Below are 15,077 nucleotides of genomic sequence, written 5' to 3' on the forward strand. Positions count from 1 at the left end.
AGGCTCCAGACGCGCAGGCTCAGTAGTTGTGGCTCACGGGCCCAGTTGCTCCACGGCGTGTGGGATCTTCCCAGACCAGGGCTCGAACCCGTGTCCCCTGCATTGGCAGGCAGATTCTCAACCACTGCGCCACTAGGGAAGCCCTGAAGAGTCTTCTTTTTGAGGCCAGCTCATAGTACTGTTTCTCACAACAATGGTTTGACCTTAGGATGCTAATAAGATATGCCAGGTCAGTGGGAAGTGACACAGGAACCAGCACATTCTCTCCCTGATAAACCATAATCACAAGTTTTGTGTGTGGGTTTGCAATCAAGGCAAGGTAAATCTAGCACTTCATAATATTATCAGGCTGAGAACACCTGGGACAGCCACCTTGCAGGAGGCCCAGAACTCTGAGTCTGGCGGCAGCAAGCCTGCACCCATGTCCACTTTAGGAAGCTCCTTTCTCAGACACTGGAATGCACAGACGCTGTTTTCTAAAGTTTCCTCTTTCCTGGAGACCTTGTGGGTGGGCATCATTAGGTCTTGCCTTCTGTAGGCATCTTCCAGGCTTCCATGGCTGACTAAGAATTCCTATGAATGTACTGATATATTCCCTGGCCCAATGTGTGAATGAGATCAGTCAGGACTCGACTCAACGCCTGGGAGCCAGTCTCTTTCCTTATGTGGCTTAGTTCATCTAAGTTTTTTTCAGTCATATATTGATTCTACATTTTAACTCTGAAAAGCCAATCTTACTAAGTTAACTGGGAGCACCTCACTCTAGACCCTCGTACTAAAAACAGGAATCAAAACTCATTCTAGCATAACTTCTAGTAGTTAGTATAAGATATTTCATTTCCCAGGGCTTTGGTTTCCCAGGGTGGAGCGCAGCAATGGAAATCACCAACCCCTTCTTTGGAAAAGCACGTGATTTTTCTCCGCCTGCCCATCCTTCAAGGCCCCACTGAAGTCCTTTTTTCTTCATAATGCGTCTCTAAACACACCAATCCATAATGTTTCCTTCTGGACTATGGGAGCACTTCCTCCTGAACCAGTCATCTGGCCCCTGGGGCACAGTGCCTTGTAATGCAAGTGATCTTTTGATCTCTTTATGCTTCATCGAGGAGAGAGCTAACCTGTAAATTCTTAAATCACGAGCTCTGGGAGAGATGCTGTTTTAAGCCCTTTGGCCTACATCGATCTTCTTGTCCTTCTATTGAAAGCACTCTCTGGTTCCAGTTAATTGATTGGTTAGTGGTGGATGTAACAAGGTTGATGGATGGGTTAGTTCCTTAACATAGTCTCTCTGGAAATTGACGAGTGGTGAAAAATGTATTAGCTAATAAGTACTGGGAAATGAGATTTTTATAGCTGTAATCTACAAGAGTGGAGAGTATGAATGAGCTAGACTTTTCTTCTTGCTAAAACACAACTCTTGTGCTTAGTTCATGATCTGTGTCTACTACATGTCCACAGATAATTGTGCCAAGTCTGCTATTGACTAGCAATGAGAAATAAGTGAGCCCGGGAGGAAGAAATATGATTCATGTATTTGGGCTTCCAAAATCTTTTAAGCTCTGGTTGAGGATTTCCTATGTGGAAGGTCCACTATTTAATAGCAGAATTGAGTTCTAAGTTAAAAAAAAAAAGAAAATTCCACCCTCCTCTCGGGGGGGGCAGCACATTTCCCATCTTAATCTTGACGTCTCATAAAATAATTATTTTGTTATTGTGACTTATTTTTTAGATGTCTTATAGCTGCTATTGGTTGACTAAAAGGCATTCATTGTGGGGATCTTAATCAGTTGATGGGGCTGAGAATCGGCTCCTGCTTTTGATAGCATGCTCACCCATTCAGAAATGATCCATTTCAAATGGAAATCTTGGCTTTCTTCATTTTTTTTCCTGTCCCTTCCTAAAGCATTGACAGTTCACTTCAGGCAGAATTTCTGAAATGCTTTCTCAAAAATCTCTATGTCAAAGTAGCCAGCCTTGGGGCTTCCCTGGTGGTCCAGTGGGTAAGACTCCGCGCTCCCAATCCAGGGGGGCCCAGGTTTGATCCTTGGTCGGGGAACTAGATCCCACATGCTGCAACTAAGAGCCTACGTGCCGCAAATAAACATGCTGCAATGAAGATCCTGCATGCTGCAACTAAGACCCGGTGCAGCCTAGATAAGTAAATAAATATTAAAAAAAAAAAAGGAGCAAGCCTTAAATATGATTCACTGGGAAAAAAGTTAAGGGAACCCAGATCTGTAGGTTTCAGTCACCCCACCGCCCTGAGACATGCGCATGTACACACACACAGACACACACAGACACACACACTTTTTTTTTTTAAATTTATTTATTTTATTTATTTATTTTTGACTGTACTGGGTCTTTGTTGCTGCGTGCGGGCTTTCTCTAGTTGAGGCGAGCGGGGGCTCCTCTTTGTTGCAGTGCGCGGGCTTCTCATTGCGGTGGCTTCTCTTGCTGCGGAGCACAGGTTCTAGGCACACGGGCTTCGGTAGTTGTGGCGCATGGGCTCAGTAGTTGTGATGCGCGGACTCAGTAGTTGTAGCGCACGGGCTGTAGAGCGCAGGCTCAGTAGTTGTGGCGCACGGGCTGAGTTGCTCTGCGGCATGTGAGATCTTCCCAGACCAGGGCTCGAACCCTTGTCCCCTGCATTAGCAGGCGGATTCTTAACCACTGCGCCACCAGGGAAGCCCCACATGCACATTTTTATCGGTGTTTGCTTTCTGATTCTGTGTGTAAGTTCCTTCAGTCTGTGTAAAGATGAATACAGGTTTGCCTAATCTACATCAGTACTTTTATCTCTCATGCATTTTCTCCCACAGATTATGAAACCAGGCATTGTGTTTGGTGTCTTTAAAGACATCTTAGAGCCTCCGCCTTTCTCTACAACACATTTCTTAGTTCTCTTCTTTTCAGTCTCAGTTCATGAGAAATTTAGGAGGTAGGTACAGAGTCTTAAGTGAGAGGAAAATGCAATCCATTAACCAGGTTAAGCCCAGCCATGTAGACAAAGGTCATTATTCTAGAAGGGAAAGATATTTGTATAGCTGTGATTTCTTTTTAGCAGTCATACCATAAGCTCGTGAAATTACCATAAATATGTTTTAAAGTAGGGATATGGCGGCCATGCCAAGGAGAGAGGAACCCACCGATCCAGAGTAGAAAGAAGAAATGGTAATTCCCGCACGTTCCTTTTTTCTCTTTGTTATATTAGTATTATTTATGAATTTATTACCTTTCCTGTATGCTTTGGAGAAGAAGCAAGCTGTAGGGGACAGACAGGGGACTAGAAATTAGGAGGCATGGTTTCTCACCCAGGCCCTGCCCTAACTGACTCTGGTTTTGGACGAAGTGCTTGAAGTCTCCAAGTGTCTGCTGGATTTTGCCCATCTGTTAAAATGATGTAAAATCTGCCTTGTTTACTCCATAGAGTTGTGAGGGTATAAAAAGAAATCATCGTGCAGGCAGACCATCAAGGACTCTGCAAACGTGAGCATGAGAGTCTTGATGTCTTAGCTGGAAACAGTCGCCGCCCTGGACGTCCTCCCTCGGGGCAGCCTGGCTCGCAGTCCCTCTGACCCGACTGGGAGACTCTGAAGCTCCCTTCCCTGTCCCCCCTTATCCAAGGTCACTTCCTTTGTCTTGTGTTGTGGTCTTAGGCGGAGCGGCCTTGAGCACTCAGTAGCTAGTCTGTGTGTTTCTCCCCATAGATAGTGAGCCTCCTTAGCTTAGGTTCCAGTCCAAGAGACAGGGATCGTTCCAGAAAGGAAAAGGGAAGCACGCCGGTGCTGCGTGCAAATGCACCGCGGTTTCTGACGAGCTTTGCCTGCACTGCTGATCCTCCATTGGAACCTATTTACCGGGCATTTTCAGTGCTTGATCCGGAAAGGAGGGAACACTGTGAAGGAGGACGTGGTTGCCTGGTGAAATGGCAAAACTGGGGGCATTGGGGTCAGACAGGCGGCTGGTTCTTTTTTTTTTTTTTTTTTTAATCAGTCATCAATTTTATACACATCACTTTATACATGTCAATCCCAATCGCCCAATTCTGACTTGCTGGGAATTCCCTGGCGGTTCAGAGGTTGGGACTCCACGCTTTTAGTGCTGAGGGCCCGGGTTCAATCCCTGGTCGGGGAACTAAGATCCCACAGGCTGCGCCGCGTGGCCAAAAAAAAAAAAAAAAAAATTCTGACTTGCTCCCTTACTTGGTATGCACTTTTATATTCAGAAAAAAATAAGAAACCCAATAATAGTTAGTGCAAACAAACAAGCAAACCCAAGCAGAAAGAACACAGATTCTGCAGGCAGGGATTTTGGTTCAGGGTGTGCCACTAGAGGATTTTACAGCCCAAGACAAGTCCTTTGACCTCCTAAATTTTCCTTTCCTCGGCTTCAGTGGTAATTATATATTACAGATGCCTTGCAGATTTGCTGTAGAATTCACTAAGATAATCTGTGTCACATTCCTGGGACAGTGCCTGCACATTGTCGTCAAAATGTGATAGCCCCTGGCTCTCCCCTTACTACACTGCTTCAGGAAAGAGCTGATTCATGTTGAAAAGTGTTAGGAGAAGTAGATCCACATGGAATTTTGCCCTGAGGTAGTTTAAGGGTGTGCCTGCTACCTACTCGGGTGGGCTCCCTTCCAACCCTAGAGTCACTTAGCTACGCTAGGTGGATAGTTTTTAAGTATTCCATCCATTCTTTTCTGCTGCCTCTCAGGATCTTGCGGTTTTCCCCAGCCGTGAAAAGTAGATCCAGTGAGCTGAACTTGACTTCTTTTCCTTCTTCCCTGCCATGCGAGTTGCCTCAGCTAGAAGGGCGGACCCCTATGCATTGATTTCTACACGATGGATGGATGTAATATCTGTTTACCTTTCCAGTGACAACCCAATTATACTTTTTGAATACGTACAGATCTGCACCCCACATCATACTTATCCTGTTTTCTCAACTAAAAATCAGGTCTTGCAAACTGACAAGTTGGAGTATATTTGTGGGGATGTCAGGACAAGACTTTTTCGAAGAGGGACTGTCCCAGGAATTCTGAGGTGTTTGGTCATCATAAACATACTCTCTAATGCCTCACCCTGAGATTAAGTGCTGTTTCTCACCTTCCAGTGGGCGAAATGGTTTGGTGAGGTTTGGTCAGCCAGGCTGTTTTGTTCATACAAGTTTGGCAGACTGAACCTGATCCGATTTTCTTATGGAAAAGAGATTACAGAAGAGCCTGATGGTGGAAGGTGGTTAATACATCTTGTTGAATCAAGTGAACTTAATTGCTAAAATGCAGTTCGTTGAAAGGATTGATCTCCTCTCATTGAAAATTTACCAGCAAAATAGAACCTTGGGCTGGCCTACAGTCCTGTAAAAATCTAGAGCAGAGAAAGTGCCTGTCACCAAGGCGGGGGTGGGGAGACTTGCCGGACACCATGAATTGCCCTTTCATCCCATCTTTGCATATCCAGGCAGATTAAAGCTACTCAAGTCTAATCTTTTTGAACTGGTGGTTATTACTGGCTGCTGGAGCATATGCTCTGAAGTGTAATTAAGCTGATCTCAGGGTTGAAACCGGTGTCTGATCGCTTATTACTAAGGACAGAAAATTCCCATAGAAAGCTTCGTCCTGGTGTCAGGGCATTTCAGCTGTGAGTTGCAAGCCCTGCTTTGGTGCATGGCTCTCACGAGAGGCAGGAGGAGATGGGGCGATGGCCAGAACAGGGCAGAGGTGGCGCTTTGGGTGTTTTTCCAGTTTTGTTTTCCTCTGACTTTGGTGCCTGGCTTCCAGGATTTCCTGCACTACTTCCAGAGGCAAAAACTGTCTTTTACTGGAATCTTTTCTTTAAAAATCAAGCTTTTGCTAGTCAGGCCAAGCCTTTAGCTGACAGAGAGAAAAAACACTAGGATGGATGGGAAGAGAGGCAGGGCCCCTGTGGATTCATGTCCTCCCAGAACTAAGGGTCAGCGCAGCACAGGGCACAGAAAGACCAAGAGACCAACCATCCTGGTTCCCGGGAGGTCCAGATACTCAGAAAAGACATGAGATTCATTGCGAAAAGCTATATACGGGGGAAATTTGATATAGAGCCACCCCACTGTGTGAGTACATCAGGACTGAGATGGTCCAAGTCAGATATATTTAATCAGGAAGTTGCTTGGAGGAGTAATTGAATTTAATGCCTCAGCCATAGACTTGAAGACGCTTATCCTTGGGAATGGATCTTATTGCTGGTCCCCTGATTTTACAGCTGGGCATATCCCAGAGGGAATAATTTGCTCAAAGTCACTTAGCAAGTTAGTGATGGAATTAGAGATAGAGACCAAGTCCCCTGTACTTTCAGCAAAGAAGGTTTACAATGGAAGAGGAGAGGTTGGTGAACAGAGGAAATATTGATTCTTTTGCAGAGGGAGAGGTGAGGTGGAGGACCAGAGAAAGAGCCTTTTGACTCTGGTCTGCATTCTTTGGGAAAGAAAGTGAAGAATAGAATCGAGGTCTTCTGACACCCAGTGGGGTGGTGCCATTGTCTTAGTGGCCCTCAGAATTTCTAAATTACTCAAAGGATGGCTTCTGTATTTCTGCCACTATTGAAGATAAAGCTGTTTCTTTTTTTCCTTTCCCTTTTTTCTTCTCTTTAGAAATTCTTTAAAAAAAAAAAAGACCCAGAATAGAAATGTAAAAAGTGAGACCTCAAAGATCATCAGGTAGAAAAGAGGGATAAATTCTAAGCAAATGCAGGAGTATCCTTACTGTCTAGTTAGAAGAATATTTAGATTTCTTTATTTTGTGTAGCTATTCCTCAAACCGAAACCAGAGTGTTATTTTAAGTTCAAGCGGTCACAGTTTGTTTTTCGGTCGCTCCTGTGTCCCAGGCTTATTCTGTGGAGAGGAGCAAAGAAATTATTAAATACATTCCTTGCTCTCCTGAATTCTGTGACAATGGCTGCTAGTATAAAAAGACTGAGATTAATGAAGGCTAGAGACAGGAGAAAAGGCACTCTGTAATGGGCAGGCTTGGGTGTAACAAGGAGGAAAGATGGAGACCTGAGTCCTTGGCTCCTGGTGTTAATGGGGAGAGCTTGATTTTTCTCCTCACCTGTCCTCATTTGCTTCCCCAGGAATCCAGAAAGTGTCAGGGGCCAGCTACTGCATGGAACATCCATGGAGAACAATCTTAGGAATGTGGCAACAAAACCTGTTTCCTTAAAGTAAATGGGAAAGTCGCTTCCTTTGGTGTGTTCCAGCGTGTCTACTCACAATTAATTTGGCAAAGTGAACCAGAAAAGAATGGCCATCTTCATCCTTCTTGGGGGGGAACTCTTGGCAAAACAGGCTGATATGGACAGGCAATAATTAAATTGCTTTGGATAGTGTCTAATATAATTGAGACCAAGAACTTGTGAATATATGCCCCAAACAAAGCGCTGTCTCATAGAGGATCCCCTGAGTCTCAGAGCCCTTTCTTTACCATATTATGAGACCTAATATCTTAATTAAAATGAGAAAAACATTGAAAAAAAAACTAACTAGGAGTAGAAAAATAGGTTGCAAGAAGAAAAAAAGATCCCTTTCTGCCCGGGAGCTTTGAAAGGCAAAATTTTATGGGCTTAATTTCTCAGTTAGAAAGACAATGAGTTGGAAACATTTTATATGGAATTGAATGAAAAAAAAAAACAGGGTCGTTTTACCTTTGCTTTTAAAAGTCTCATTTATGTTTTTCTAAAGACTGGCTGATGAGAAAGAGGCAATTCAGAAAACGCTAAAAGCATAAAATGTAGGCAGTTTCAGAATTTTAATCAGCTTTCGCGTTCTGTGTTTTTCAGATCAATGGTATTAGCAGAGCGTATTGCAATCGCAGATAAATGAGTTCTTCGTCTCTTTCTTCTGTGTTCTCATGGAACCTTGAACTTCTTGTAGGGCTCTTACCACATCTGCTAATCCCATTGATGTCTCCACTGTCCCCACTTAGGCTGAGGGCTCTTCACTCCACATTTACTTCTTGTTCACGAGTATCTTGGGTATTTTCAGCCCTGATTCTAGTCGATAACCTGACCCAGGCGTCTGTACCTGGGATCGCTGTAGAAGAGCATCACTGAAGAACACGCTGGACAGCCATCAGCCACTTCTTTGTGTGGCTTTTTTTGCAGTTTTTTTATAGCAGATCCTAATATTCCCCATCATTTTAGAAGTGTATGGTTATACAAATATATCATGACTTTTCACCTATAAATAAAAAAGAAGTGGTCTCATAGTATATAGGGGGTGATGGTATATATTTGTGTATCAAAAGGAATGCACAAAACAGTTTTTCCTGACTGTTCTATCTAAAGTGGCCTCCTTCCCCCAGGTACACCCTATCATATTGCCCTATTTCCTTCTTGCACTTTTTATAATCTGAAATTATCTTGTGTGTGTATACATAAATATTATATACATATAATATATGTATGTAATATTATATATGATATTGATATATTTATATTTACTATATAATTTTAATATATTTACATATATGTATATAAAAGTTTGCTTATTTACTGCTGCCTTCTCCTTCTGGAATGTGCAGGAACTTTATTTCCAGCATGTGGTAAATGCTTATTGACTGTTTCTTTTTGTTTTTTTTGTTTTTTTTTTTTAAATGAATGAATCCTTTAGGTAGAACCAAGGTCATAATGGCATGGATATCAAGTATTAGACTCTTAATATGATTGAGGCACAAATAATTAGCTGGTCATAAGTTAATTTTAGTTCAGTTACAGGAAGTTCTTACTGAAGCCCAGAATAATGGTTTCATTATTCCAGGTCTAACAGTTTCCGGATGGTCTAACAATTCAGTGGGGACTTTAATATTTCACATTCTCTTTTCGATTATCCCTTATCTCTGAAATTACAATTCTCTCTCCATCCAGAATCCACTGATGCAGTACATTTTATAAAGTGCCTACTAGCTCCTAGGGATACAAAACTGAACAAGCTCCTTGTCCTATAGGTTCTTACCACCTGAGGGGAGAGGACAAAAAGCCAAGGTGGTCCAGGTTCTGAGTGCTGGCACAGGAATAAATTCCAGCAGCTGTGGGAGAGACGGCCAACCCAGAGTTAGGGTTTTGAGGCAGAGATTTCTGAGATTCTGTAGATGTCAGAATTAGCAGTTGGAGGAGAGTGTGGTGTGTGAGCGAGAGACGGGGGGCGTTCGCGGGGGAAGAGGAGAAAAGTGGTTCCAGGTGGAGGAGTCACTTACTGAGAGGGTCCGGAGCATTTGGGAGAAATGGACATCGCTTTGCGTGGAAGGAGCGTAGATTTTTCAGGTAGTGATCGGTGTACAATGCAGCTGGGAGTGTGGGTAGGAGCCAAGATAGGAAGGACTTACATGCGATCTAGTGTATCTGGAGGACAGTGGAAATCACTGGAGGGTTTTAAGTAAAGGAGGGACATGGGCAGAATTTTAGGGGACACGGATGATTTGGTGCACTGATGAGTTAGGACTAGCCATCCATTCTATCCATCCTACAAGTGCTTATCTGTTTCTGAAGCTGCACCAAAGGAGGAAGTGGGAATGGATCAGGGCAAAGCCATCCCTAGTGATGTAACAAGGTCGCCTCAACGTGCACAGCTCACTGCATGGCAGAATTAATTGCTTAAATGACACCTTATAAAGGATCGGGTCAAAAGATGTTCTCATCTTCCATCACACCTTTTTTTTTCTCTTTCTTTGGTCCTTTCCTCTGCCTCATTTTCCCACCTTAGAACAACAAGGTCACACTCTTCCGCCAGCTGCAGCAGATGACGTACAGCCTGATCGAGTGGCGGTCCCAGATCCTGTCTGGAACCCTCCCCAAGGACGAACTGGCAGAGCTCAAGATGAAGGTCACAGCCAAAATCGATCACGGGAACAGGTAAACCAGGGATGACTTTTCACTGAGAACTTGGAAAAAACCACGCACATTCATGCTAAGGACACAGCTCACCACGAGCTTGTGATCTTGGAGTTGCCAAAGAACAATGCTTAACTGTTCTCTTTCTGCCTTGGAAAACATTTAATTTTGTAGAAGAAAATTTGGCAATGCCCTTCATGGGCCAGACCCTGTGCTGGATCTCTGGTCTCAAGGAGATGATGGATGATCAGGGAATATGGGGCTTGAATGGAAGCAACTCCACTGCCAGACAATCTCAGAGGGTCTGAGCATCAGAAGCTGACAGTTTCGGGGACCTGGGACTATCTCTATCTTTATTCCTTTTTTTTTAGTTTTTATTTTATACTGGAGTATAGTTGCTTTACAATGTTGTGTTAGTTTCAGGTGTACAGCAAAGTGATTCAGTTATACATGTAACTATTCTTTTTCAGATTCTTTTCCCATTTAGGTTATTAAAGAATGTTGAGTAGAGTTCCCTGTGCTATACATCAGGTCCTTGTTGTTTATCTATTTTATATATAGTAGTGTGTATCTGTTAATCACAAACTCCTAATTTATCCCTCCCCCGCTGCTATCTTTCTTCTAACAGAGGATTTTTTTTTTTTAATTTTTATTTATTTATTTATTTATGGCTGTGTTGGGTCTTCGTTTCTGTGCGAGGGCTTTCTCTAGTTGCGGCAAGCGGGGGCCACTCCTCATGGCGGTGCGCGGGCCTCTCACCATCGCGGCCTCTCTTGTTGCGGAGCACAGGCTCCAGACGCGCAGGCTCAGCGATCGTGGCTCACGGGCCCAGCTGCTCCGCGGCATGTGGGATCTTCCCAGACCAGGGCTCGAACCCGTGTCCCCTGCATTGGCAGGCAGACTCTCAACCACTGCGCCACCAGGGAAGCCCAGGGAAGAGGATTTTAAATCAGCATCAGACTCATTCTGTCTCTTTCTTTCTGTCTTCCCCTAAGTGGGACCATTGCTTACATTGTGTAAAAACCAGATTTGCCAGAATAGTAAAGCATGTTTTTAGCCTGTCTCCAGTAACCTCTAAAGAGTTAATCACATCATTCATCTTCCGATTGGCTCGGTCAGATATGTAGGTTCCAGATGTTACTGCCCTTTGGAAGACGAAAAATTCAGTCGATTCATCAAAATTGATGGTGACCTGGGATGATTCATCCTTCCTGACCAGCTCTTTTTAAAACACTGGGTTCGTTTGTCAGTTTTCGTTGATGATTCGTTTGACATTTAGTTGTTTTTTTTTTTTTTTCTTGGCTGCGTTGGGTCTTCGTTGCTGCACGCGGGCTTTCTCTAGTTGCGGCGAGAGGGGTCTACTCTTTGTTGCGGCTTGCAGGCTTCTCATTGCGGTGGCTTCTCTTGCTGCAGAGCACGGGCTCTAGGCGCGTGGACTCAGTAGTTGCGGCACGTGGGCTTCAGTAGTTGTGGCTTGCGGGCTCTAGAGTGGAGGCTCAGTAGTTGCGGCGCACGGGCTTAGTTGCTCCGCCCTTGTCTGTTCATAGGACTATAACCGCAGGAGCTGCACTGCTGGTCATATAGTCCTGGGGAGACTCTTAAAAAACAGCTAAGATGGGATAAAGCAGCTCCCTCCTGGCACATATGCTGCCTCTGTGTTCTTGGGTCTTGGCACACTGTGGCATCAGCCTGGAGGCCTCTGGTCTCTGGCAAAGGATGGTAACATCCTACAAACAGCAGACCAGGCTGGCCTTTTCATTTCAGCCCTTGGAAGCAGCTCAAGAAACTAAGCAGCTCCGTCAGTACATCCGTGATCCAGTCTCTGAGCAGCCAGCAAGGCCCATTGCTCATAGTCTGGGTGGCCTGTGGATCTGGCTGCCATGGCAAGGGACCTGCCAGATTGAGTCAGTTGATGGAGATGCTATAAAACAGGGAGGAGGGAAATTAGGCATTTTTGCTTTCTTCCCAAAGACTTGGCGTGTGCCACCGTTATCCCTGAGCTTTCTTGCCCTTTTGACATCCTCACTCCTAAACTGCCAGCGCCTGGAATGAACTGGGCGTTCAGATCGCAGTATCCTGTTTCCACCACAGTCCCCAACTTCTTAGAACTAAGCACAATTTTTTCTGCTTCTGTGTGCACATCGGGCATAAAAAGCCTTGCTGGGCTGGTGCCACGCAGGGACCGTATGGCCCTTACTATTCCCGTGCAGCGCCCAGAGCTCCGTCTTAACACAGCCAGGGGTTTTCTTGTGCCAATAGGAGCTAACATTCATTGAGAGCCTATTATATGCTAGATATTGTACCGTGTGCTTTATATGCGTTATCTCATTACATTCACACAACAGCCCTGAAGGGTAGGGAATAATTTACAGATGAGGAAACCAGGCCTTTGCAAAATTAAGTAGATGACCAAAGTCATCTTGCTAGCAAGTATTAAAACCAGGATGCAAATCTTGGTCCAGCTGCCACCAGAGCCCATTCTCTGATATAGATTTTGTGATACCAACAGCCAGGACTTAGCTTCTTTGATTCCCTTTGTTGCTGTTGTTGTTTTTGGCTGCGCCGTGTGTCTTGTGGGATCTCACTTCTCCGACCGGGGATTGAACCCAGGCCACAGCAGTGGAAGCCCTGAATCCTAACCACTAGGCCACCAAGGAACTCCCTTGATCTCCTTTAAAATGGTCTTGAAAAGGGCTTCCCTGGTGGCGCAGTGGTTAAGAATCTGCCTGCCAATGCAGGGGACACGGGTTCGAACCCTGGTCCGGGAAGATCCTACATGCTGCGGAGCAACTAAGTCTGTGCGTCACAAGTGCTGAGCCTGTGCTCTAGAGCCCGCAAGCCACAACTACTGAGCCCGTGAGTCACAACTACTGAAGCCGTAGAGCCTGTGCTCGCGACAAGAGAAGCCACCGCAATGAGAAGCCCGTGCACCGCAACGAAGAGTAGCTGCCCCGCTCGCCGCAACTAGAGAAAGACCGCGCATAGCAACGAAGACCCAACACAGCCAAAAATAATAAATAAATTAAATAAGTAAATTAAAAAAACAAACAAAAAACAGTCTTGAATTAAGCACTGTCCCGCAGGCCTGTGCTTTTAAGGAAATCAGGGCAAGCTCCCCAATATCTGAGCATTCGTCTTTCACAGTTCCTATAGCAAACTACAGATGATTAGGGGAAAGAAGCATTGTCAGACGATTTTAGTTAGAATTAGTGCCAATTTTGCCTTTCCTTTTGAGGTTCTGCAGACCAAATTACTTTTCATATTATATGAGTTTGGGTAACATTTTCATAAGTTTTTTAGCATTGTTGTTGTATGGAAAGGAAGCAAAAATTGAAAGGAGAAAAGCCAGTGAACTCTTTTTATCTTGACTTGTCTGGCACCCAGCCTTTCAGCTGGATCCTCTGGGTTCTTCCATGAAGACTCTTCAGGAAAGGGTCTGCTCCTGATGAGGAGAACCAACTGACCATTTCTTTCTTTCTAGAATGCTGGGGTTGGATCTGGTCGTGCGAGATGACAACGGGAACATCTTGGACCCAGATGAAACCAGCACCATCGCCCTCTTCAAGGCCCATGAAGTGGCCTCGAAGAGGATTGAGGAAAAGATCCAAGAAGAGAAGGTGAGCTTCCTCAAATGTGCAGACTTTGGCCACAGAGGTTCCATTTTTGATTTTGTTTTTAATGAAGGAAAGGGAGTTAAGACAACAGAGGTGGAAATGTTGTTTAGAAAATCATTCATTTCCTCATTTTAGAAGCAAAATATTACAAAAAGAACAAGGCAGTTTTGTATATTCTGACCTGGGAAGATTGCAAAGATAATATATTAAGCAGAAAAGAGCAAGATGCAGAACATTGTGTATAAAAGACTATTATTTGTGTTTCAAAAAAGAATATACATACATCTGTGCTTGCCTGTGTGCAGACTAACTCTGTAGTGATAGACAAGAAACTGACAATTAATGGATGTCTCTGAGAAGGAGAACTGGGTGGGAGAAAAGCCTCTTGACTCTGTAAACTTCTGTATTTAGTACATAGATCATGGTTTCCAAAATAAATAAAATAATATTTACAAATAAAGTGTTTGAAAGATTTTAAAAATAGTAATTGGACAATAAATAAAAATTCATAAGGTATAGAAAAAGAGAAGAAGAAAAAAGTCACCTATATTATGACTGCCCAAACATACTGATGTTTAGGTATATATTCTTCCAGTCTTTCTGTTCTAATGAGTAGAGGTTTCTGTTTATTTCGTTTAGTTTGTAGGTTTTATTTCTTCAGCATAGTTGTAATAACATTTCATTGTGTTTCTGGATCTAATGGCTAATCATGCCTGAAGGTGGACCTGTCCAGTGGAATCTCTTATTTGCAATGAGAGTTATTCCCCAAAAGAAGGATAATGAATCATGATGTTTATGCTTTTGAGGTTTACCCAGAAACTGTCATGAGACATGAGAACTTCTTAAAGCTAGTAAAACCCTGAGTTATCATAAACCTTAGATATATGCTTTTTAGACAGCATTTATTGAATTACTTGGGTTCAAGGCGCTTCACAGGACCGCGTTGATCATCTAAATAATAATGGTTCTAGTTTTCTCACTTGATCACTTCTCCACTTACACACACTTTCTTCTCAGTAAGTGCTTCTCTCGGGTGGTAATTATATTTGGCTCCTGTTTGCAGGCCAGAGTCTTCGCTAGTGTTTCCCACTTGCTGATGCTTTTCTGTCTTGTCCTCTGTGTTCAGTCAATTCTGCAGAACCTGGACTTGCGGGGCCAGTCCATCTTCAGTGCCGTGCATACCTACGGCCTCTATGTGAACTTCAAGAACTTTGTCTGCAACATTGGGGAAGACGCAGAGTTGTTCATGGCCCTCTACGACCCGGACCAGTCCACGTTCATAAGGTAGTAGAGACCCGGGTCATCTTCCGTCAACCTTGCAAAAATAGCCAGCCTTCACCGATCTCCTCCCTGAGGATTTCTTTGCTGGGTTTGAGAGGGGAAGATGGAGAAGAAGGGGAGGATTTCTAGGCAGTAGAAAATAAAACCCTTTGGGTCGCTAAGCCATTCTGAATAGCTGCTGAAACAGTGCAGTAGTAACAGTTTGTGTACTCCCTGGGTCTTAGAAATCACAGAAAACTCATCCGAACATGGTGACAGGAGCAGAGAATTCAAAGGAGTATAAGAGAGGGGTGAGGGAGGGGTGACTCAGCA

General features: G+C 44.0%; 1 protein-coding gene across 2 annotated transcripts in view; it reads left to right on the forward strand.

The window, feature by feature from the left end:
• Positions 1 to 15,077, forward strand: part of DOCK5 (dedicator of cytokinesis 5) — a 215,571-nt gene that overhangs the window by 90,250 nt on the left and 110,244 nt on the right. For both annotated transcript variants that reach the window (XM_068552741.1, XM_068552742.1), the window contains 3 exons: positions 9,743 to 9,891; positions 13,352 to 13,487; positions 14,611 to 14,768. In XM_068552741.1, the coding sequence (XP_068408842.1) occupies positions 9,743 to 9,891; positions 13,352 to 13,487; positions 14,611 to 14,768 (443 nt within the window). The remainder of the gene's footprint in view (positions 1 to 9,742; positions 9,892 to 13,351; positions 13,488 to 14,610; positions 14,769 to 15,077) is intronic.

The sequence above is a fragment of the Eschrichtius robustus genome, chromosome 10 (genome assembly GCF_028021215.1).
Source record: "Eschrichtius robustus isolate mEscRob2 chromosome 10, mEscRob2.pri, whole genome shotgun sequence".
Taxonomy (NCBI): domain Eukaryota; kingdom Metazoa; phylum Chordata; class Mammalia; order Artiodactyla; family Eschrichtiidae; genus Eschrichtius; species Eschrichtius robustus.